At 46.6% G+C, this 25,436-nt stretch overlaps 1 protein-coding gene across 4 annotated transcripts in view; it reads right to left on the reverse strand.

Moving 5' to 3' along the window:
- Nucleotides 1-6,010: 6,010 nt before the first annotated feature.
- Nucleotides 6,011-25,436, reverse strand: part of TTC39A (tetratricopeptide repeat domain 39A) — a 41,206-nt gene continuing 21,780 nt past the window's right edge. For 2 of the 4 annotated variants that reach the window (XM_030328326.1, XM_030328325.1), the window contains exons 7-18: nucleotides 23,643-23,742; nucleotides 22,271-22,336; nucleotides 20,261-20,369; nucleotides 19,673-19,740; nucleotides 19,530-19,589; nucleotides 18,482-18,643; nucleotides 13,765-13,856; nucleotides 11,487-11,607; nucleotides 9,313-9,424; nucleotides 8,794-8,908; nucleotides 7,583-7,699; nucleotides 6,011-7,049 (exon numbers count right to left, since the gene is read on the reverse strand). In XM_030328326.1, coding sequence (XP_030184186.1) covers nucleotides 6,926-7,049; nucleotides 7,583-7,699; nucleotides 8,794-8,908; nucleotides 9,313-9,424; nucleotides 11,487-11,607; nucleotides 13,765-13,856; nucleotides 18,482-18,643; nucleotides 19,530-19,589; nucleotides 19,673-19,740; nucleotides 20,261-20,369; nucleotides 22,271-22,336; nucleotides 23,643-23,742 — 1,246 coding nt within the window. In that variant the 3' untranslated portion in view covers nucleotides 6,011-6,925. Of the gene's footprint in view, nucleotides 7,050-7,582; nucleotides 7,700-8,793; nucleotides 8,909-9,312; nucleotides 9,485-11,486; nucleotides 11,608-13,764; nucleotides 13,857-18,481; nucleotides 18,644-19,529; nucleotides 19,590-19,672; nucleotides 19,741-20,260; nucleotides 20,370-22,270; nucleotides 22,337-23,642; nucleotides 23,743-25,436 lie in introns of all 4 variants that reach the window. The other 2 variants (XM_030328324.1, XM_032594300.1) reach the window with 2 other exon arrangements.

Below are 25,436 nucleotides of genomic sequence, written 5' to 3' on the forward strand. Positions count from 1 at the left end.
GGGCTAGAGTTGATTACATTAGAATATTATTCAAATTAATCTTTCTTTAAAACAGTGTATAAATTTAAAACAATGTACACATTCATAAATTTAATCTCTAGGTCTATATACTTTTTGGGAAGTATTTTTTATGGTGTGGCATTTAATACCATCTGATCATAACTTAAGCTTGATAGCTTCCAATTTTCTATAGCTAGAAATAATAGGTACAGCATTTAGATTTAGGCAAGATGTGTCCAGGGTTGGTTATAGGATTTGAAATATCTGAAAAGCCTGATCAGGAAAAAGTAAGATTCTTACCCTTTTAAGTGTAAACACAACAAGTTGTATTACTTTCAAATACTTGTGTAGTTGGGTAAACAAAAACTTTTTCAATTCTGAGTGTTCTTTATAGGAAATTTCTTAAACCAGGAGAAGATTCCCCTTACTGTTCGTGTCTCCTGTGTGATATAAACCAGTATGATTTTACAGAATACAGTGAGCATTGAGGTGACAAGTTCTTTGCGTACCACAAATCTCATAAGGAAGCATGCATTTTACAAAAGGAATAACAATAGTCAAGAGCAGACCTGTGTATACTCCCGAGACTGAAATGGTAAATAGTAAAGAAGGTAAGTTTCTTTGGCATAATTTAGAAATGTAGGCAGTTTGGTTACCTCTGCTTACAAAGGCATTATAGCAGTTTCCCATAGCCAATTGATTACACTTGCATGTAAGGGCACAGTGGCCACTGTAGTAACCCCAACTAATTTGGTGAGCCTTTAATTTTGAAATTAGTGGACATGAGAGAAGTTGGATTGGTTACTATCTTCAAATATTTTTAAAGTTACTCACTGAATATAAAGATCATCTGTTCCTTTTTCTGGGTGGGAGAAAGAAGATTATAACCCCCTCTTTCTGTACCCTCTGTGCAGCTCCCTTACTCTAATCTTACACTCTTCAAAAAGCCACAGACCTGGTTGAGGATGTCGCCCTCATGGGAAGCGTGGGTATAAGAGCTATTAGCACCCAGAGCTGTCTTCCTGACAGCATTTATATTAACCCTTTGAGGACTTAGCTAAATTCCTTCTAATTTCTTCCCTTTTGGTCTTAGTTCTAAATTTTTTGCCATTGAGGTCTCAATTCCATCAATTTCATACCTCTTTTATTCATGAAGGCTACTTGATGCTCCTGCTTCCTTCAGAAATGAATCAATAAACTATAGGCTAGCCTGCCTGTTAGGAGATTGGATCTACCCATTCATCTCTTTATATACATTTTTTTTCCTTGAAGACATACACAAATCTAGTTGCCTAATAAATGCTTGTTTAAAATATAGAGTAAAATGTCCAATTAGGAGATTTTCATTGTTGCTTTGAATATAGTGATTGACCTACTATTAGATGTGATTTTCCTGAGAGCCACTAAAAATGGTCTCTGAAATGATTTTTTTCTTAGTTCTGTATATGTCAAAACACGTGGGGTGCCTGGGTGGCTTAGTTGGTTGAGTATCCAGCTCTTGATTTTGGCTCATGTCATGACCTCACAATTGGTGAGATAGAGCCCATGTTGAACTCTGCTGGCAGAGGGAAGCCTGTTTGGGATTCTCTCTCTCCCTTTCTCCCTCTCCTCTGCTCTCTCAAGCATTTAAAAATTAAAAAAAAAATGTATTTGCCTATGGTCAGGCATTGGTGTAATGCTCACAATTCAGATTTAGGGCTTTTGTTAGTAGTAATTCAAGCGAAACATAAGGATTTAATGGAATAACTGTAAATGATTGTATAACAAACATCTCAAAATAGTACTTTTTCTAAGTGGTTTGAAAGCTAGAGTAAGTTAATTTTATGTATTTAGGGGAAGTTAATTGGACTATTTATTAGCTCTGCACAAAGTATTTTTACTAGAGAAAAATGATTTTTTTTAAAGATCCTACAACACATTAAGGCTTGTATTAAAATGATATATAGATGTTAGTAAATGAATGAGGCACATATATTTTGGCAATATTAATTTAAATATACTTCGTAAATTGTTTTCTGAGAGCCTATGGATCTAATAAAAACATCCCACCAAAAAATTAAAAAAAAAATTAGCCCACTTAATTCTACCCAGTCTTTTTATAAATTATATAGTGGTAGTTTAAAAAATAACAGCACAACTGGGTACTCACTGATTATTCAGAAGTTGATTGTCCAGATAGTAACCATACTTTGCTTTTCCGTTTGTCCTTTGGCTATTTTCCTTGCTTTTTAGCAAGTAGATAATCCACAAATCCCTTCACACCCATTTCCTGATCCATAAAATTGTTGATAGGTGCTTCACCAAAATTGTACAAAAGGGATTTGGATTTATCTGCTTAATTGTCCACATTGTTTTTTGCTTTATCACTCTGAGCAATAGGCATTAGTTCAGGAGCCATCTGATTAATGTTGCTGATAGACTAAAACCATTTATTGTTTTTATAAAGTCTTTAAGGCAACTTTAAGAAAGATACTAACTTTCCTTTACATTTTTTTTTTCTTGAGAAAAGTTTTGTCCACTGGAAGATTTAGTCATCTTTGGATGCCTCCACAAAGTTTGTTTTTCTCTGCATATGAATGAAACAGCATTATGAGTAAGGTATAGACTTTAAGCATCTGAAACTGATTGTGATCAAAGGAGGAACAGGACCTGTTTGGTTTGGACCCCTTCTGTAACATCAGGGCTTGTAGGCTCCAGATTTCTTGGCCTTGAGAAAAAGTTGAAAAGGTAAATGAGGGTTTGTCTCAAGAGTCTGGTCCTAGTGGTGAACCGTGAGATTTGGTTGATTTGGTGAGCCCCATTTCTCAATCAGCCTCATAGTACTTAATCTAGGCATTCCAAAAGCAAGTTTTAGGCATTGTGTAAATTGGGAAACCTGGATTATGCTATCAGAAAGACTTAGGAAAAAGAAACCATTGAGATTGGCCTCTGGCACTGTCCATTCTAGAGGTGTGGTAATAGGCTACATTCTGCCAGTTCCAGAACCATGTCACATAGACAAAATGCTCCATGTGTTCAAGCCAAGGATTCTGGTGTTTGAGCTATTATCCAGTACTTTTTCCACCCTTAATAGTGGCCCAGGGGCCCATATAAGTCAGACCCAGCTTTAAACTGATAATTTTACAGTTTGACCAGCAGTTCAGCAAAGGATGGGCTTTAGAATTCAACTGCCTGGCTTTAGATCTTTCTATTGTATAATACCTGTGTGATTGTGGGCAAGCTATTTAATCTGTGTCTCAATTTTCCCATCTGTAAAATGGCAGTAATAGCCCCTTATCATAGGGTGGTTATGAGGATCAGATACAGGTAAAGTGCTTAGACTAGCAACTGGTAAATAGCGAGCACTTGATATTAGCTGTTATTCTTCCCAGAGCATATGGTATCTGGTGTTCTGACCAGTTTGCTAATGATGTGAGGAAAACAAAACCCAATCCAGTCAATTGTGAGGTATTGCCTGTGGTTTGTCTGATTAAACTTGAATGTCAACTTTTAGAAGTCCATAGCAACCTTCAATAACTGTCTTCCCAAAGGAAGGGCTCTACTGTATTTTGTCACTTAACAGTTGGCTTTATACAGTAGAAGCAATTCATAGATTGCTCATTTAGAAATGAATTTCTCAAGGCCCTAGATTTCAAAAGAGCTTTGCTAACCTAAAAGGCATTTTCCAACCTTGGAAAGCTGCATCTGAGAGGTGTGTGTGTGAGAGAAGTTCCCTTTTTTGCCTGGTATCCAGGTACCTCTCATTTACAGTGAATTAGTATGATGGTGCTAAGGATATAAACAGTTGTTGAAAAGGCACACTATTAATGCTTTAAATTTAAAGCAAAGGAAAAGACTTGTCTACTCACCATGATCTAAGAAACTTAGGAGTAACTCCAGAGAACTCTCTGGATGTTTTTTTCTTTGATTCTAGCACTCAGCAGGCCGAGGCTTTCTGAAAACCTCCTGGGTACTATTCTTCAGTTGCTGGGACTCTTCCACCTGGGCCTCAGCCAAGTCTTGGGTTGGCATTGGCCTTTTAAGGGTCCTGGCTTTGCTGTCAGGTTATGACTTTTTGCTGTGAATGACGAAAGCTGTCTTGGAAACATTCCCATTCGGACTTGAGAGATAAGGATTAAGGAATCCTGCCAACACATGGGAGAGCTGATAGGGACCAGCATACTGCTGGAAGCCACTTTGCCAGTCCAAGGGCCTATGACCAGTGAGAGGCAGAGGTAGACTTTCCATTCCCAGGGGCCTGTTTAGATCGTATTAAACAGTTACTACTTCCTAACAATGGAGTTCCTTTGTGTAACAGGATTTAGGTTTTCCCAAAATAAAGATTATTTGCTCTCCAAGTGTGCTGGGCTATTACAGAGGTCTTTGAGAAAGCCAGTCATTCCTAGTTAAGTTGTTTGGGGATACAAGGCTTTGGCAAAGGATAGGGAGGTATATATCTTGCCTCATTTTGGAGATGAAAAGCCAGAAATGTACTTGACCAGAGTACTGTTGACAGCAGGAAAGAGCCTTAATCTAGTGCAAATTACTAATTATTAGAGGATCCATGACTTCCCAAGGTCACTCTGAAAATTGGTAGCAATCCAGGGACTAGAATTGAGGTCTCCTTCTCGGCCAGAATTCTCCACCTGATGTCTGCCTCTCCAGGGCAGATGTGCTGGAAAGCTGCACTACTTAGAGAAACACCAACCAGAAATGGCTCAAATAAGACAGAATGAGATGCCCAGGACAGAATTTTCACCTTCAAAGCCTCTGTACAAGGATATGGTATTACACACCTGATGTTTTCACCCTACTTCCCAAACATGTTTTTAATGGACTATCTCAAGACGCAGGGGGCATAAGGGAGACAAAACCCACTGATTTCACTTACTAGTCAGACTGCAGCCGTGGCAACAGAGATAAGGTGATGTAGGCTAATGAAGCTCAGCAGGAAATCAGTAATAACATTGACAAGAAAAACATCCTGGCATAATTTTTAAAAAAAATAAAAGTGCCTAAAATGAAAAGTTTTTGTTTTTAACTGCAATTTTTGCCAACTGTGCTTGGTATTCTGTGACCAGTGCTGTTTTCTTTTTATACAGTAGTATTAGTGTTCTAATATGTGAGGGAACCACAAAAGGCCACCCTCATTCAGTAGCCACCCCTCTCACCCTGCCCTAACAACCTAGAAATGGGCTGGTCTCCCAGAATCCAGGCTGTGGAGGAGAGAGAACCTACAAAGGACTTGCTCTTGGTGTAGAGCATTCTTGTGTCTAGTTCTAACAAAATGAGAGTTTTCATGACATTTCTGCTTTGACAGTACTAAGTGCTGCAAGATGATCTTGAATGAGGGTTTTTCTGCTTTGTTTTCCTAATGAGAATCTGCTTTGCTTAAAACCTAGGACTTCATTCGTATTAGTCACAGAAGACTGGTTGGCTGTATGTTAACCTGCCCCTGGCAAGTGTTAAGTGTTTACTAAAAATCCAGCAATGCTGGAAGATTGGAAAAGCTCTGTGGTTTCTCCCTTACAGAAATTGCATTCATCATGTATTTGAGGAGTCACGTTTCACAGATGAATATTTTTACTGTGTACATGATTTTTCCCTCCAGGGAAATGGTTAAGTTGAAGTATGCTGTCATTAGCTTGTGAATAGTAAAACTTGGTGTTGGTCACTAAACTTGAATTCTCCCTGTAACAGTCCCAGAGTTTGAAAATTCAGATGCTTTTAGGGGCCAGAAGGGTAATATAAGTGTTTAAAGCAGTCCCTACTCAGTTCCAACTGATTGTTGCCTTATTTTCTTATAGGGATAAGCCCAGTATTGCTAGATTGGATTTTCTTTTTAAATAAGAGGCCAGAAACCAGATTTTTAGTGAAATCTCGCCATTCTTAAATGTTAATAACTTACTCTAAAACATTTTAGACATGTTGTCTAAATAAAACAGACCTGGGCCACATGGCTTCTGATCGAGACTTTCTGCCTTGCCCAAGAATTCAAGCAACATATTTTACTAAAATAGATGTTGCATGATCTCTTAAGTTGTGTAAGTTTTATTAAATATCTTTTTTCTCTTACTAAAAAAATCTAAAACATATACAACAGGCCAAGAATAACCATTCTAAGAAAAATGCTGTCAGTAAATAAATGTACCTTTGAGTGAAATACAGAAGATTTTTGTTTCGTAAATTATTCCCAGTTGTTTCAGTTTGGCATACAGTGAGGATGCAGACTTGTGTCTGAGAACCTCCCCCCGACAGAAGGGCCACACAGCTCCCCTTCCATCCCCCCTGGGCAACCCCTATTTCTTACTGGTGAATATTAATATATTTTTTTCCTACAGATGAACTCACATGTCTTTTTAGTGAGACAACTTTCATTTTTTTTAATTGGAGAGTTACTAAGGGAATGAAAATGAAGTGTAAGACGTAAGGTAGAGGGTGTTTGTATGCAACCTCTATGCCCACCCCTCAGAAGCCTTGAAGCTTTTGAGGTACAGACCCTCCGAAGGGTCCTTTCAGCCCTGGAAGCTGAGACCTTGCTGAATTTTGAAAAGCAATTTGGTCCTGGACATCATAGATTTACCTCCAGATTAGAATGGGTTAAAACAGATTTACAGGTGGTTGGTTACTTTTTTTTAAGCCAACTGTGATACCATTAATGTATTTCTAACATGTAAACTCTTCATACATTCTCTTAAACATCACAGTGAAAAACAAGTACCCGTATGTGTGATAGGGCAGGCAGAGGGCTCCACCTGCTCTGTCCTTGGTAAAGGCCCTTGGCCACACTGGTGAAAATGCCGACTTCTCTTCTGCATGAATACAAATGTTGTGCCATCCCACTGGAGCACCGGTGGACCCCGAAGGCAGGGCAGGGGGAGGGGATCTTTTTGAAATGTTTCCAGTTCTGTCCAGCTGTCTTCCAGCCTGGGAGTGCTGCATAAAACTATAAGGACACTGATGAGACCATGGATCTGTTGCCATTCTCTAGGGAAGACTTGGCTTGGAGTATGGCTGCCTGGATTCTAAAATGTGTCCTTGACTCCATGGAGTAATTCTTGTAGTTTTGCCTGGAAGAGACCAGAGAATCAGACATAAAAGGCTGCTCGAGGAAGTACTTTTCCTTCAATCTGAACTATAGGAACCTACTAGGCCAAGGAAGATTTTTAGAAGCTTAAATCCTGGTCTGTCTAAAAGAGTTGGGCCTTGCCCAGTAGGGATTAACAGAAAGGATGGGTAGTCCCTCACCCTCTGGAACCAGTCTTATTCCTGTTGAGTCCCCAAGCTTGAGGGAATGATTTGAAGAAGTAAATCCATGAGGCTGGAAGGCAGGAGACCTGGGTGTGACCAGGTAGTTGTGCTGTGACCCTGGGTAATTCACTCCCTACTTCTGGGATTCCAATTCTCACTGGCAGATAATGAGGGAATTGCCTTCTACACCAGGTGAGAGCTGGGTACCCAGGGACACAGGCCTGGCCTCTGGACTGCCATAATGCCCTTGCCAGCACCCTCTCTTCCTGCTTCCTGTGCTCCTCTGCCACCAACCAGGGTGAAGCTCCTGAGGGGGGAGGAAGACCAAGGCTATTCAAGCCTCCAGCCTTACTTGGCAGTTTCCAAGAGTTTGACAGCCTCTTCGTTTCTGCCTTGCTCCATGAATAGCAGGGCCAGCTCCAGCAGGGCATTTGGGATCAAGTAGTGGTCATACTTAATCTTCTTTTCACTGTGGGACAGAGGAGGACATGTCTTATAGGCTCTGCCCTTGAGACATCCTATAGGTTCTTGAGCCTTCCCCCAGAGGGAGGATCTAATCCATGCCCTCAAGTGAGGGTTCCTGATAATGAATTCTGGTTGGAGGAGGTTTCCTTTCATAGCCACAGAAAGGCTTAAGATCCACCGCAGAGGCTTCCAGTCCTCTGCACCTAGAGCCCCAATTCCCTAACAACTTCTGGCTCATGCCATGTATTGCCCATGCCTGCCTCTGTCCCCAATGCCCTTTGTCCAGGTTAAATGATTTACTAAATTGGGAAGTCTATGGTCTCCATTCTGGCCCTTCTGACTCACTCTCGTTGGTCTGCCAGAGATATCCTTTTGAAGCCCAAATCTGCCCTGCCCAGTCACCTTCCTGGATCTTTTCTGTCTACAGGATCATGTTTAGCCATGTAAGCAAAACATCCAGGACTTTCTCAGTCTAGTCCCCCTTATTTCATCTGTACCTTTTCCCTCTATAACTTCACCCAGGCAGCAGAGGACCTAATCACTGTCACCCCAACCTCAGGTATTTTTCCTGTGTCCAGGCTTTTTTGCAGAATGCTGTACCTACTCTACTTAAAACTCCTGCCTTTCTTTCTCTGCCTGATGGAACTTCCCAGTTAAAATGGCATCCCTGGAAAGCCTTTCTTGGTATCTTACTTTACATATAGGTCCCTCCTCAGGGCACCTGCTGTCCTCTCTGCTTTCCTGTAATAGCCCTGGTCATACCAGATTGAGTTGCCTATAGCTGTCTATCTGTAACATTTGTGCTCCTCAAAGGTGGAATTGAATTACAAACTCCAGGAGGCACCATTCACCTGAAACTTTTGTGTGGATGCACCCCTGTAGTTGGGCAATCTGGTAGCCCTAGGGGATGAGGTCTGAATGATCTCTGCCCAGCAAGAATCCTGGCATAGAAGAGACACTAGTAAAAGTGTAGTGAATGGGGGTAGGCTAGGGTCAAGCACTGGAATGCATGTGAGGAAGGAGAAACCCAATTCTACCCAGGAGATGTGGGCCCAGCAGTAGGCCATCTGGAGTGGGAGCAGCCTCAGAAGCACTTACTTGGAAGAAATGCTCCTGAAGTTCTCCTCAGCCTCCTGAACACGGCCTAGGTATTTCAGACAGAGGCCTTTCAGCAACTTCACCAAGCATTCATCATCCACTGAGTACTCATTCTCTGAGAACAGGGGAGTGAGGGAAGACAGGCTTGTTTATTTCTGCAACAGTTCCTGCACAGAGCCCCTACTCTGCTGGGCCCTGGGGACAGAGAGGTAACTTACACATGGTCCCTGTCCTCAGCAAGCTCACATCTGGGAAGTAAAGACAGATACTGAGACAATAACCGTACAGTGAGATTAGGATTGACTGAAGGAGGCCCAGGGGTTGTGGGAGCCCAGAGGAGGCCTTGACCCTACCTTGGGGGACAAGGGACAGCTCAGAGAAACTGCCACTGAAGCTCAGTCTAGAAAGGCAAAGGTTCATTACCTGGATAGAGGAGGAAGGACATTTTTGGTAGAGGGAAACTTTAAAGACCTGTGGTCTGACTCAGCCTAGCAAGTTCAAGGGCTTGAGGGTAGTCACCTGGGCCCTTTTCCAGCGTCTCTTCAGCTTTGGTGATAATCTCAAGTATCCCATCTGTGAGTTCAGGCTGCTTCCCAATCACAGCGTAGCCATTCCAAATGTACATCATTTCCTGAGGGTAGGGGAGCAAGTCAGTCAGGTTTCCTCCCCAGTGGAGCCTTGGTTTCCCCAGCTGTAAAATGGGCAGCTCAGATTAAAAGCCCTTATAGTTTTAATCTTTTATGCCAAGTCTCAGCCCAGCCTATGTAGTTGTGGACTTGAAGGGATCATGGCAGGGAGCCTCATCACTTTTTGGGATCTCACCTTACACCAGTGTGGATTTAAGATGGGCCCATATCCTTGATGTTCTGCTCACAGCTGCACATAGTTTTCAATTACTCTTCTGTTCATGGCTTCCCTGGGTGTTCAGCTCTTTCCCAAACCTGTCAAAACTCTTTCCCCATACTTTGAGGACCAGGCCTTGACCCACACTCTCCAGGAAGTCCTCCCTGTTCCAGCTGGCAGGATAAATATTGGAGGAACCATATTTACTTAAGCACTTCAGGATTTCCAATAGCTCTTAAGACTGTGTCACCTTCTCTTTTCCCCCAAGGCACTGGGCTTGAGTTACCCTCATAAATACAATGAAACACATCTGGATTCCTTTCTTTGCCTCAACTCTCAGGAAGCTCAGAATACTAAATTAAATATTCATTTATAGTAAATGTGTTAGCATTTCCTAAACTATGAAACCAGGGAATAGATGTGAAAGTGATTTGTATACAAAAAGTTCTATAAAGATGTTATGTTTCTTGTTATACTCCAGGGATGGAATTTAAGTTTAGAACCAGTATTCCTCAAAAGGTTTATATGGTCCCAAGTTAGCAAATATTCCATTAAAAAAAAGAGGCCTGTGGCCAGTTAAGTTAGGGAAAAAATCATCTTCATGCTTACTCTTGAAGACTTACAACATATTATTACATAAAGACTCCAAAAGGTATATACAGCAAATAAACTTTTTTAGACTTTCTTGAATACATTTAATCCACAAAACTATTTTAGACATAAATAAACATTTTGCAGATTACAGTTTGGGAAATTCTAAATTTTTGGTATAGTTGCTTCCCCATTCCTTTCCTTCCCATACCCCCCCATATGATAGTTTTATTATGCATTTCAAACTATAAGCAGTTTCAAAATTTGTTTAAAGATATCCGGGATATAGAAGTTCTGTATTAATATTCAGTTTTTTTATTTATAAAGTACTTAACACATTTTATCAGCTAATTCTCTTAACTGCTCTATGAAATGGGCAAGGTATATATTTTACATTAAGGGAAAGGGAACCCTATCCAAGGTCACACTGTTAGTGAATAGTGGAGCCAGGACCAGAAAAAAGCAGTGCCCTTTCTACTTTTCGGGTTACCTTAGTATTTAAACAACACTCTTTTAACAAGCTGGAAACTTCTGATGCCAGCTCAGATCATGCATGGAATTAGCATCATACAACACTGGTTCAGAATATAGGCTCTGGAACCATTCTAGATTTAAATTCTAATTCCCAACTCACTAGCTGTGTGACCTGGACAAGTTATTTTTATATTTATATTTATTAGACATCTTTCTACTTATCTATTAGGCATTATTATCCCCATTTCTAAAATGAGGATAACACCAGCACCTACTCTGAGTTGTTTTAAGGACCAAATGAGGCAAGGGGTGTAAAGAGCCTTGATCACACAGCAAGTGCCCAATAATACTGTCAGCTATTGTTATTTCAGAGGCGAACAGAACACGGTCCCAGGCCTCAAAAGCTTGGTCCAGTGAGGGGGACAGTGTAAACAATTATCATGTGACAAGACTGAAACAGACTGGGTGGGAACAGAAACAGCTGAGTGATGCCCCTGCCTGGGCACAGGGGTGTGAACCTGCTCTTTGATCTTGAGGCATCTGAAGCCTGCTCACCTGTTTCCCTAGCCCCACCAGACCAGTACTTTCTCAGGCAGGGGATGGCTCAGACTCATTTGTATGCTTCCCTAACAGTCTCAGATAAACTGAAATCCTTTCCAGGCCCCTGAGGTATGAAGGTCTTGCTTCCTCATCCACTTCCCCCTTGCCATAGCTGTATCTCTGGCTCTCAGATAATCCCCACAATCCCAAACAAGTGCAGAGACAGTCAAGACCTTCCTACTTACCAGAGCAGGGATTGGCAACGAGATTGGTTTGGGAGAGAGGTAGCGTCTGGACTTCCGGATGGCAAACTTCTCTGTAGGTAGAGATTTCCCAGCAATCTTGAGCTTCAAGCCTGGCACTGCTCTGTGAAAGAGATGAGGAGGGTGAGAAAAAACTAAGGACCGAGATCCTCAACCTGCCCAGCCTCTGCTTCGCTCCTCTCTGGGCTTTGGTTCCCCAAGTTTATAGGATAGTGTTGGACTCAGCCTGTGGCTATGGCCTGCCCACTTCCTGAGGCTAGGCAAGGGGCCTCCTCCACATCAGCTGGCAGACATGAGAATGTCAGCAAACTCCCCAGGCCTGCTTTGCTAGTTGTCTCACCACTCCCAAGCCTCATTTCCAGAAGGCCAGAGAAGCCTGACCCCAGTTTCACAGGGAAGACTAATACCCAGAGAAAGGGAAGGACCTGCCCAAGACCACACAGCTCAAACCTTTAATTAAGTCCTGCCACGTGAGTTGTGGCCTCAGCTGTTTCCAAAGGCAGAATAAAATGCGTGCAGCTGGGCAAGCCTCCACATGGGAGGGGGGGTGCCGGGGGAAACCTCACCCATTCAGCTCCATCCCACACTCCTGATTTGTGCCACAGGCACTGGGCGTGGCTGTGACCCTCAGGCTTGAGCCATCCAGGCCCAGGAAACAGCTGGATCTAGTTGTGACTTCCCTGCCAAACACCTCCCCTGCTTATTCACTATGGAACCTCTCTGGGCCCCAGTTTTCTCATCTCTAATTGGAGATAATGATATGAAGGGGAGTAGAATTTGTTACCCCAGAATATGCCTGTGTGACATAAGGATTATTTTAGGCTGATTAAGAGACAGCAGATATAGGAAAAGCTCTGAAAACCGAGTAGAAATTTCTCTTTTGCAAGAGACATTGTTTTTTTTTTTTAATTTTAATGTTTATTTTTGAGAGAAAGCACATGCACGAGTGAGTGGAGGGAGGAGCAAAGAAAAGGGAGACACTATCTGAAGCAGGTTCCAGGATCTGAGCTGTCAGCACAGAGCCAGGCATGGGGCTGGGCTCAAACTCACAAACCATAAGATCATGACCTGAGCTGAAGTCGGACACTTGGATGTTCAACCTAGTGAGCCACCCAGGGGCCCGAGACAATAACATTTATAAGGGAGACCTCCATTTGTAGGGGCATCTCCTCTGTACCTGGAAGAGGAGGAAAAGCCCTAGAAACTCTTAAAGGAGGCAGAGACTTAAATCTGCATAACAACCTTATCCCTCCTTTACTGTGCTTTGCCTGGAAACCTCCCATAACTGGCTCCCTGTCTCCAACATCTTTTATCTTTAGCTGGAGATGGTTTGGGCGATTTCAGTTACGTTTTTCCAGAAAAACTGGGTCTCTCCATGTGTATAGGAGGTATACATGTTATTAAACTCTGGTTTATTTTTCTCTTGTTAATCTTTTATTAATGGGGGGTGGGGGGGCGGTGGTCTCAGCCAGTCTCTAGCTAAGAACCTAAAAAAGTAGAGGGTAAAAAAATGATCCTTCCTCCCCACAGATACTTAACCTCACAGGCTTTCTGGAAGAGTTATGAGATTGAGAAGTGGAGGCACTGGATAAATGATAAACACCCTACGACTGTGACAACAGTAGCTGAAAGCTCAGGTTACCACAACTTCCAGGTCTGCAAATTAGGGTCAACCCTCACCCATGGCCAGAAGAAGGCCCTAGGCTCCATCCTCAGCCTGCTGAGGCTGAGCCCTGCTCTAGACACTTCGCAGAAGGCAAATAGCAATACAGACTAAGAAAAACAGCCAACATTTAGTGGCTCCAGGCCTTACACCAAGGTTTTAAATATAGTCTCTATTTCATTCACAAAACAACTCTGCAAGGCAGAAGTTGTTATTCCCATTTTATAGCTGCTGAAATGGTTCACAGTGACAGCTAAGAAATGGCAGAGGGTGGATTTCATCCTGTTTGACCTCTTTGGACAGCAGGGTCCACATCTGTCCCATTGACCAGAAGAAAGAGACTCAGTGGAAAAGATGTTGACAAACCACTTTCGTGAAATGGGGGGAAAGGCCTCTGAACAGATTCAAAGAGCTGGAACAAGCAGCAGCAGGAGATGGTGGTTATGGAAGGGAATGGGGCACATGGGGGAATCCTGAGTGAGGGTCAGGGAGCCCAGAGCCAGGGGAATTAAGAAGCCCACCACCACCCTCCCTAGTGCCTACAGCTCAGGGCAGCTGTGGCTGAGGCGTAGGATAGAGTGCGTCGGTAGGACCCACCTAAACAACTCCACTTCATCATCCCCGAACGGCTTGTAATCCTCCTTCCCAAACATGCTGAGGTAGGCGGCCTTCATGTAGATGTAGGTGGCCTGTGCAAGGCAGAGCAACAGGTGTGAGCAGCCAGCCTTCCAGTCAGCCCCAGATTGGCACAGATACCTCATTCAGACCTCACTAGGCCAGCACAGTAGCCAAGCCCCAGGGGAGAAACTGAGGGTAAGGAAGCTGAAGTACCTTGAGGACTTGAGCTGGGAGCTAAGTCCAGGAAAGGCCCATGTCTACTTAAAGTAGCTGCCCTCCCTCTGAAGCAGTGGAGAGAAGGACTCAAGCAACTAGTGGATGTGCAGGGCAGGGCAGGGCAGTGCTGAGGCAAGGATAGATATACAAAGAGGACAGTAAGAGCTTTGGGGAAGCAATTACTTTAGATTGGACCCCTGAGAACCAGTGGGAAGATTCACAGAGATCTGAAAAACGACCTTTCAGGCAAGGGCAACAGCCTCAGCAAATCCAGGGAGGGGCAGAGATGTGTAGTAAGAAGCATAAATCATAGCATAAATAGCATAAATAGCATAAATCATAGAATGTGTAAAAGAGATGTGAGGCTGCAAGAGTGTGTCAGGGGTCGGCTCAGGGTCCCTGCCTTTCTGTGTGCCAGGCACTGTACATACACCACCCTACAGGATTCAAAAGACCATGTTAGAAAGGAATCTGTACCTCGCCTCTGCTTCCTGGGACTGCAGAACTTATGGGGGGGAGGGGGCAGCAGCAGAGCTGGAAATGATGCTAAGTGTGTGTGGCTTTAAGGGCCTTGCCCACTGGATCCACAGCCAACCCAGACAGGGAAGGTGCAGTTGTGCAGAGACCCCTATCCCCACCTCCAGATACATTCCTTCCCCAGAAGTCCAACACCAGAGGAACCTGGTTCTGTACTGCCCTCCAGTGGCCAAGCCTTGAACCTCAGCTCCTGCTAGCTGGGGCTGTTGAGGAAGTACCTGCGGGTGGTCTACAAAGAAGTGTAGGGGGTGGAGAAGGAAAGGGAGCAGAACATCCTGGAGTCTAGTCTCAGGAGAAGGCAGAAAGCAGCCTCCACCAGGGGCACCTCCCAGGCTGAAGCCAGGGTTACTCCCAGTTGCACTCTGCCCTCCACACTTTCATCCACCCTTCAAAAAATGAGGAAAGGCTGGTCTTTGAGGGGGTATGGGAAGAATCTACCCCCTCTGAAACTGTTGCCCATCCTGTCTTTAACCTGGTGTCATTCCTACCTTCTCCCTTTCTGCCCTGGAACTGAGTCACCAAGTCATGATGATCTTACCTCCTATAGCTCTTGAATCCCACTTACTGCAACCAGCCTCCACCTTGGGTCCCTGCTCCAAGCCACCAGGGATGTCTTTCTACTGCGGTAGAAAACGGTCTCCTAACCCATCTCCATACGGTCCATACGGTCTCCTAACCCATCTCCTTGCTCCCACCCCTGTCCCTGCAAGCCATGTCCACCCCATTGCCACTCTGATATTTTAAAGTCAGATCATGTCAGTCCCTCTTTGAAATCTTCATATCCCATCATGCTTAGGATAAAATCCAGACTCCCTGTCAATGGACTATGAGCCCTTACCCTATCTTCCTCAGTTTCCTCTCCAACTTTATCTCCTGTTGTTTCCCCCTCACACACATCACTAGCCACGATGGCCCCGGGGCTGTTTCCAGAACATATCAAACACACTCAGCTTCCCCCTCCCTCATGCTTGCATTTTCAGTGTCCTTGGCCTGGAATGCTCCTCATTAAGATACCCACATAGCTTTCTCCTGCACTTCATTCTGGTGTCTTCTCAGACAGGCCTTGCCTGATTTTTCTTTACTACACATACCAGCCTGACATATTACACTGCACATCTATTTGTGTGTTTCTTGTCCCTCTTCCCACTAGAATATGAGCCTTGAGATGGAGGGGTCTTTGCTCTGTTCACTGCTGGATGTCTTCGACCCGGCACATGGGGTGCCAGCAACTGCAGGAGGGATTTCTTAGAGCACAGATCCAAGCCACACACATCAGGGGCTCCCCCGCTGTTAGACTAAAGGCCTAACAGCCACTCAAGGCCCTCTGCTTGTCTGGCTCCTCTTGTGCCATTCCTTCCCCATCAGTCCTGTGCCATCCCTCTGCCTGGGAAGCCACTCTCTCTTCTCACCAGGCTCAGCCGCGGGCTTCCTCCAAGAGCCTTCTCCTACCCCTCAGCCACCCAAAACAGCTTACCCTCACTGAATCACCAGAAGTTAGGATGGATAAAGTAACCTAGAGTTCTGAGACCCACAGACATCCAAGTTATCAAAGGATGCTATGCAGCCACACTGCCGCCTCGCCTGCTGGGAGTCCTGTCTCCCAGGCTTATCTGATTGCCCAATGACTCCACACATTTATTTTGCTGCATTACTCTACCAGGGTCTGTGTAAACAGACAGTACTTGTCCTCAAGAAGCTTACAGCCAGTGGCCTGGGGGAGATCCCTCTGCAGCCGCCTGCACTCCCACCCACAAACCCCTTCTTCACCTGGTGACACAGAACCTCTTGGCAGCACCCTAGCTCCTGAGCCTCTGTCCTTGCTGTTCTCTTGGCTCCACTTCCTCCACTATGCCACCCTAATTCCTCCTCCTCTGTCCTCTTGGCTGGGCTACCCAGGGCTGCCTGTGAGGTCCCCTTGGATTCCCCCACTATACCCCTGAGCACACCACTGTCGCAGAGCACAGGAGTGAAGGCTCCACAGGGATGACTTGGCACAGTTCAGGCAGAGGAATGCAGAGCAGAGGGGCTGGTGCATATGGCAGTGACCATAAGCTTAAGTACCTAAAGCTGGAAGTTGGTGGACTCTGATGGCCAAATGCTACAGATTAGGAATGAATGAGGCCCCGAACTCGAGGCACTACAACGCCCACTCCCAGAAAACACTTCTGAGGGAAACAATGGAGAGGGAAGGGGACCAACCACCTCAAAGTCACACAGCAGGCTGGAGATGGAGTTGACTTGTGTCCAGATTTCTTGACACCTGGGAGGCTGGCGCTCTCTCTGCTCCTCACAGCAGCTGTGAGGCCACCCCAGGCCTCTTCCCTGTGTAGGTGAACCCAGCTGCCTGCCTTCCACCATAGGAAGGCTTCTAGGTCACTTCAGTTCAACAAGGTTCCTTCCCTGATGTTGTTTTTCTCATTGGGAGTGGGAGGTGAAGAGGAATGAATGTCAGGCCCACAAAGGCTGGGTCTGAGAGTACACCTTCAACAGCAGGGTGGCCTCAAGGCAAGAGGGGCCTCCTCCGTGGGACTTAAGGAACAAGGGGAAAGCAAAGGCCTCTGAATCACACAGAACTGTCTTCAAATCCAGTGTCTGTCACCAACAGCTGTGTGGGCCAGGAAAGTCACATACCCTCTCTTGGCCTCCAGGTCCCTGGTGCGTCCAATGCAGATAACTTCTACCTCAGTGGGTGTAGTGTGGAGGAAATGGCAAATGCTGGGCACACAGAGCTCAGTGAAAGCCTGCTCCCTCCTCCAGCTCTGCCTGCCCCGGACCTAGAGAATTTCCTTTCAGCTTGGTCTCCAGGCAGGGGTACTGAAAAGGGACTTCCATGCAGAGGTGGGGAGGGATGAGAGGGATTTAAGGTCACTGAGACACATATTCTATACATTTGCCAATACCAGATTGGACGCTCTCTGATGATCTCTATGATTCTGACTCTTGGTTCAGAATTCTGTGCTATCGTTACTATGATGGTAACATCTAGTACTTATTTTACCATTTCCCCTAATGTTGTAAGTTTTCACCTATGGTAGACATCTATCTGCTTTGCTTTACTTTGCCTTCATGGTATCTTTTTAATGCTTCCCCCCAAACCAACACTTTTTATAGGGACATCACCTCATTTTTTTCCGGAGAACCACCCTTCTACTCTTGATCCATGAGGAGTCTTCCCACCCCTGTTTCCAGGCACTGAAATGTGATCCATGCTAGACCCAAGAGCCTCTGTTGTGGGACTATGGTTGAAACTGAAGGGAAGATATTGAGTTAGGAGCAGGCAGTCCTTGGCCACCCTGCCTATCACATGGAGGGAACCTGCCTGCATAGCAAAGATGTCACAGAGCAGAGCACAGCCACAGATGGAAAAACGCCAAGCTGAAATGACATAATTTGAATTCCTGGATCCACCTGTACCTGAAATCAGATGTGCCTAGAATGTTTAGTTCTATGAACCAAAGAGCCTTTTGTGTTTTTTACCTGCATAGTCCAATACAGTGGCTACTAAACCCGTGTGACATTTTAAATTTAAATTTGAACTAATTAAAATTAAATAAAATTGAAAACATCCAGTTTCCCAGTTGCACTAGCACACTGCAGGTGCTCAGTGTGCCCATGTGGCTGGTGGCTACCACAGTGGACAGAGCAGAAATAGAACATTTCCATCATAACAGAACATTCTGTTGGACAGCACTCACCTAGACAGTGTGAGCCATGCTTCTGTCCCTTATGACTAAAACTGTTGACTGATGCTTTGTAGTTCTAAACTTTATCTGCTCCTCATGGTCTTTAGTTCCTTCCAACCTATTAGAATTTATGGTTCTAGTTAAAATTCCAGCTGATTTTCAGGTTTCAGTTAAGGGTTTGGCTCTTATGGTCTGGAGTCTTATGGCCAGGCTGTGTTGGCCCGGTCCCCCAATGACCCCAACACTTGGTGTCAGCCCACCTTAGACCAGGAGTTCTCCTTGCTGAGCAGGTCGGCATAGAAGTAGGCCATCTTCCACTGGCCCTTGTAGGTGAAGCACCACATCAGCTCCCAGTAGCACATGTGGTGGAACTGCTTCCAGTGCTGCTGGGCCTCACAGCACTCCTCGAACCGCTGGATGGCCTGTGGGCACCTGCTGGTCAGCCTCATGGCCCCACCACCCCACCACATCACATAGAAGACCCAGCCTTTTCCACTAGTCTAGTCTAGCCCTGTGCCAGGCTTAGGGAGGGAGGGCAGGCCGCAGCACTGGGGAGATGGGACAATTCTGGGCTCCAGTCCTAGTTCTACCCACTAAGTCTCACTTCCTGCCCAACTCTGGGACTCTAGTCTTTCAGCACAAAATGAAAGGATGGGATAGAGCTATAATGGAAGGATAGGAGGCAGTGGAAAGTTATTAATATTAAAGCAGCATAATAATGTCTGCGCCTCAGAGCAGACTCCAAAGTTTCCAGTAGCTCTCATGAAAGGAACTGGACCTAGGGCATCTGTCCTTCTGCTTGAGGAATCAGATCCAGGGCCAGCTGGAGACCCCAGAACGCCACACTGTAACAGTCCCTCCTGGGTATTCTGCCAGACCCATGACCCTCCCCCTCTAACCCCTTCATTGGCTCCGTCCCACCTATGGTGTCCAGACTCCTTAGCCAGGCCACCAAGGTGCCAATCTCACACCCTGGCACCACTACTGTGCCATTCACAGTGCCCATCGTCATGCCCTGAGTAGGCCTTCCCACCACTCTGCCTCACTCAAGGACCTCCCTCTGCAGGGAGCTGCAGTCTTACAGCTCCTTGCCAGATCCTACTCACCACAAATGCCACCTCCTCCCTCATCTTCCTAGACTGTCTCATTCAGAATTGCTTCTCCTACCCTGCTGTCTTGTTGGTTCTCCCTTGGAGCACTCCTCCCAGTCTGCCCTGTCTCTAGTGTGTCTGTGTCTGTGTCTGTCTGCTTACTGGTCTGGGAGACCCCAAGGAGTCGCCAGCACTGGCCCAGACCCCCATTACTCACTGTGTCAACATTGCCTTTAATGGCTTCAATCCGCCCCGCAAAGAACAGGAAGATGGCGCCCTGCAATGACACGCACGTGGGTCTGTGTGGGTCCACAAGGCACACATTGGCTGGGGGTGTTGCAGCAGGAAGCAGGGGCTCACCTTAGGATAACGCTTCAGGTAGGGGTTCAGGAGCTTCTCTGCCTCCTCAATGTTCACATTCCCAGTACCTAAAGGAGGTGAAGGGACAACACACATCACCACCACCAGCTCTTGTAATCCCTCCAGCAACCCACTAGGAGCTTCTCAGGGCCTCTATTTCCCTCTCTGTGAAATGGGGATGATAATTCTTCTACCTCCAGGATGATGTGAGCATTAAATAAGATGATACAGATATCATCCTGGGACATCACAAGACTCAATAACAAAGAGCCATGCCTGCAAAGGTGGTGCCCAGAACCCCAAGGACCTAACTACAGTGCCCTCACACCCTGCACAAGGTGGGCATGGCCATCCCCATTTCACAGATGAGAAAAATGAAATTGGAACCTGGTCACATTGTGAGGAAGTGAGTGGTCAGCAAGCCAGGCCCGAAGACAGCTGATGTGGCTCTGTTGATTCTGGTGTCAGCGCCCCATCCCCAGTCTTGTGGACCCAAGCAGGGTCTGCAATCCCTTGCCATCTCATCCCCTGCCCTTAGAGCCAACCAAATCCCAGAAGCCCCAGCTTTTGCCCAGGAGGCACACCTACCGAGCACAAAGGTGAGGAAGGTGTGGTAGCAGAGCAGCAGCATGACACAGAGCACAGCACGGAAGCTGTGCCCGGATGCGCCCTCCTCCAGCTGCAGCAGCCCGTAGTCCTGAGGGAAGAGACCGACAGGCTGAGGCCAGCCCCAGCGTGGGCAGGGGCCTGGGAGGTGGCTGGACAGCCTTGAGAGCAGTGCTGCTGGAACGGGGGTGGGGGGGTAATGGGAGGGGACAGCGCCGGACTCCAGACACATCTGGAATCCTGATGGCCAGGCCTCCTCTAGGGGCCTCAGCAGCCTTCCTGGGGGGCAGGGGACACTGCTGCCAAGGCCAGGGCAGAGGCTTGGGTCCAGGTGTTCCCTATTTCTGCAACAGCCCCTTCCCCGTTCCTGCCTTTGTTCACCTGCTTGCCCCCATGGTGGGTACTGAGCCCCTGAGCAACCCCTGGTGGGGGAGGAGGAGGAGGCCAGATTCCATTTAGGCAAATAATCCTAACCACAGTCTCAGGGCATAGATGGGGCCAAGATGACTGCAGTCTGGGAAGGCTTCCTGGACAAGAAGACTCTAGAGCCTGGCTGGGGAAGAGGAGAAGCCAGATTCCACTTGTATCCCTTTCTGTAGTCTCTGCCCATCCTGTCTGTTCTCCAGGGTGTTCTTGTTCTTTCTAATACACAAATCTGACTTACCTCACCCTTACCTCAAACCCTCCAAAGCTTCCTTGCCTTTAGGATAAGACAAAGCCAGAGCTGGTGCCTGAGGGCCCTCACACTCTGACACCGCCTCCCTCTCCTCCTGGCCAGGCAGGCCACATTATCCCACCCCTTGGCCTTTCTCATCCTCTTCCCTCCTGTCATCATCCTGAAATCCTTCTCGTGACCCAACGGCCTTCTTAAGAAAACAAAACTAAAAGGGACCTTCAGAGCCTCTGGCTACTGTTTCCCCAGACCGGGGCCATGGACCACAGATGGCAACCAAGATTTTAAAGGTCTCCAGACAGACATGAGGCATAGAGTCCCACGTAAGGGTCTTCCCCTCTCAATTCTCTGTCTTCATGGCATCAGGGAGAAAGCCTCAGTCCCGTGCTGGTGTGCGTTCAACATCCCTGTCGCTCTAAAAACCTCTTCTCACAGGAAAACAGCCTCTACAGATCATACAACCTGCTTTTGCAAGATTGCTTGGCCCTCACTATATCTATGATTATGTTCTTATCGTGCCAAATAATATGGGTTTTCTATGTAGTAATGTTTCCTTTAGATAAACTTACATAAAAAATATGAACCATTTTTGGGAAGAATAATACATAAATAATAACACAGAGGTCTGCAGACATGGCAAAAATCAGGAAAGGTCAGAGGAAGTTCAAGTTGAGAGGCAGTGATCAGTCAAAAAAAAAAAAAAAAAAAAGTCCCTTGTTACACCCAAAAAAGGCCCAGAGGAAGTTGGCTTTTGCTCTAAATCACAAGGAGAAGGAGATGAGGCTGGAATGACCCAAGGCTCCTAACTTCCAGGCCATTGTTCCTTCTGCCACATGGGGCCTGCTCCACCAGGGAGCTCCCCCTGATCTGCTACCTAGTACTTAGACTCCTGCCCTTAGCAAAGCCTCTGGGTGCTTCAGTCCTCTGGTTTCTGCCCTCAAGGTCTGCAGGGCTTCCCTCAGCCATTTCCCACACAAGAAAATGGTCCCAAGGGAAAGAACCTGCTTAAGGTCTTCCAAAGGGAGGAGGACCAGGATCCTGACACCGGTCAGGCTCAGAGAACATGATTCCAGACCACTGCACGAAGCTGCCCTTCATACCCACCCTTACCCTAGAGCCTCTTCACCCTGTGTGAGGCCAGGCAGGTATCACTGGCCCCATCTGATTGGAAAGGAGACTGAAGCTCAGAAAGGCCTAGGCCTTGTCCAGGGCCACATACTGAGGGGTGCTGTGCCATTACTGGCACACAGATCCTGCAGCCCCTCAGCCTCACCCTGTTCAGCTGAGCCACTCAGAGGTCCCAGAAGTCAGCTGGTTACCTTGTTTCCTGAAAACCCCACAAACTCCAGCAGCCGCAGGATCCTGGTAGGAAGCATGGACAGCGTCTGCAGGAACAGAGGCAGGTGGGCCTGTGGAGGGGCTGGAGCTGTCCCTCCTACTCCCCAAGCCCCCAGAGTCCTGGGGGTAATCCTGGGGGAGTAGAACCTATCTCCAGAATGCCCACAAGAAAGCCCCAGGTTTCCCATAAAGCCAACTTCCCTAGATAGAGAAGCACTACAGTGTGACAATTAGAAGCAGACTGTGTCTAAATCCTAATTTCACCATGCCCACTGGGTCACCCTGGGCTAGCTACATATCCCCTCTATGACTCAGTTTCCTCATCTGGGAATAATGCCCCCTACCTCCTCGGGGTCCTGTGAAGATGGATCAAATTAATATATGTAAAGCATATAATGGAGCCTGCACATAATAGTTAGCCATTATTGTTGTTACAAAGAATCCCTGCTCTGCACCAGGGCTCCATCATTGCATTTGATCCTCAGAACAGTCCTGCAAAGAAAGATTACTGCCCCTTTTGACAGATGGAAAAATAGAGGCATGGATAAGTGACAGGACATGTCTAAGGCCCCACAGCTCATCAGAGGGGAAGCCAGTTCTTAAACCCAGGACAGTCCAGCTGTAACTTGCTAAAGCATCCAATGAACTCTGCCGTTTGTACTTCTCAGCACTTGGGCCAAGATCCCCGTTCTCATTTTACATACAAGGAAACTGGAACCCAGAGTGGGGCAGGGACACCCCACCACCCAAGGCCTGCTCTTGGAACAGGCTTTGCCTAGAGGGGAGAGAGCCATCCCCTGCCACACACACTTCTAGACAGGTCTGTGGACACCCAGGGCCAAGAGTCTAAATTTTCAATGAGCAGCTCCTCCTCTCAGGAGTAGGCTCAGAGCCTCTCTCACATTCCTTCTGCCTAGGATGCCCTTCCCCACCTATAGATCCTTCAAGATCCAGCTCAGATACTCCTCGCTCCTTGAAACCTTCCCCAGCTCCTCCAGGAAGGGGTCTTGGCTCTGTCCCTGCAGGTTGCCTGCTGCTTCCAGACCTGTCTCCCTCCCCACTACTGGTCAATGTTTAACCACCAGCTCTCCAGGATGGAAAAGGCCCTGATTTATTGTGTTTGTCTTTTTCTGGTCCTATAAATACTGCCACCATGGTGCATTTCAAGCTTTCAACTTGACTTGGGAAGAAATGCACAGAGAGACTCTGAAGCACCTCCACCCCACCTCCATCCCAGCTCTGAGCTCCCCATGACATTGGCAATGCATCTGCTTTATCACTAGGTCCCAGGATCAGCTCAGCGCTCAGCATGGTAGGCCAGCAGAGACCATGTGAAGGTGAATTCCCACTCACCAGGTTGAAGGCTCCCACGCCGAGCTTCACCCCTCCTTCAAAATGCCTGTGGTTCTCTCCCTTACAGTATTGTGAGGACTGCACGAGGCTGTCCAGCTCCCTGTGGACACAGGCAAAGTCCTTTTCAGCCACATAACAGCGGCTAGGTCCCATTCCAGCTGGGACTAAGGTTGTCCCCCACTCCCAGATGATCTCAGAACTCCCTGGTGGTAGACTGATAACAGTTCTGACAATCAGAGAGCTGACATTCAAGGAATTTCTGACCCCGTCTGCCTAATAACGTAGTCCTTGCCCCTGAGCGTCAGCTTTATCAGCCCCAGCACACTTGCCTTGTCCAGCATCTAAGCATTTTCACATGCTCTTCATTCTGTCTAGAACAATTTCTCAACTTTGGCACTACTGACATTTTAGGCTGGATAAATTCTTTCTTCAGGTAAGGAGGGGGCTAACTGTATATCATAGGATGTTTGGCAGCATCCTTGGCCTCCACCCACTAGATGCCAGACATAACCTCCCCCCAGGTTGTCACAACCAAAATGTCTCTGAATATTGCCAAATGTCCCAGTGAAGAGCCACTGGGCTAACTATAACACCCCCTCCTTCAGGAAGTCTACCTGGGGTCTCTTGGTTGAAATCCACCCTTCTTTTTCCTGGTCATCAATTGCACAGAGTCCATATCCCAGCCCGTCTTGGGCAGGACAGAAGCTTTAAAGATGTGCCTGCCTCTTTCCCAGGCCATGAGCATCTTGAAGCCTTTCAATCATCAAACACTGACTGAGGGCTCCCTGTGTCAGGCACTGGACGACAGCTAGAAGCAAAGCCACCAAGCGCTGTTGTGCCGTCACAACTCTCCCACTCTAGGGAACAGATCCTCCCCCGCCCCCACCATCAAGTCACTGTGGGGGTGGAGGGGGGCTTCAAAGGAGAAGACTCCTGGGGTTTTACCCAGTCTGGGGTTCAGGGAAGGTTTCCCTGAGAAGCTGACACTTGAGCTGAAACCCTAGGGATGGGATGGTTAGCCTGGCACAGAAAGAGTGTTCCCAGCAGACATACAAGCATGTCCAAAATCCCTGAAGTAGGAATGAGCTCAGCATGTCTGAAAAACTGAGGGAAGGCACAAGTGTTTGAGGCAGAGTGGGGTGGAAGCTGTTGCTAGGAGGGCTAGGAGGAGCTCCCGGAATGACTCGGGACTTTATCCTAAAAGCAAGAGGAGTGTCGGGAACTGGTAAGGGGGTGACCTGACAAGGTTTGTGCTTTGGAAACATCGCTTTGGTAGCTGAAGAGACTGGAGGGGGCAGAGCACAATTCCAGCACAGACCCACAAGGCCATGCAGTGTACATATACTACATGGTGTGTTATATCCCAGTGGTACCTTGAAATCACACTCACAATCTCTCTCCAGGGAAACAGTCACATTAGATGGAGAAAATAAAGATGATAAGTAGTCTCAAGTCAATTCAACTTTTAATAGAAAGTGAGTTTTAATGCCAAACTTGGGGGAAGAAACTGGGCTTTCAAAGCTTTTTTTTTTTTTTTTTTTAAATTTTAGAATTAGAGACAAGAATTGTGGTGCCATGTTGAGTAGAAGTGTTCTGGACTGAGTCTTATTTCTTTTATCCCTAGACAAAGCCTGTGCTTGGCCCAGTGCTGAGATGGCATGGAAATGATCTGGCCCTCAGGGAGCTCCCAGCTTGGGGAGGCTGTGTGTGTGGACACCATCCCTGTGTACTAGAGGGGTCCAAGGAAGGCTTCATGGGGAAGGTGGCATTTGGATTGGGCCTTAGTGGATACGC

The sequence above is a fragment of the Lynx canadensis genome, chromosome C1 (assembly GCF_007474595.2).
Source record: "Lynx canadensis isolate LIC74 chromosome C1, mLynCan4.pri.v2, whole genome shotgun sequence".
Lineage (NCBI taxonomy): Eukaryota > Metazoa > Chordata > Mammalia > Carnivora > Felidae > Lynx > Lynx canadensis.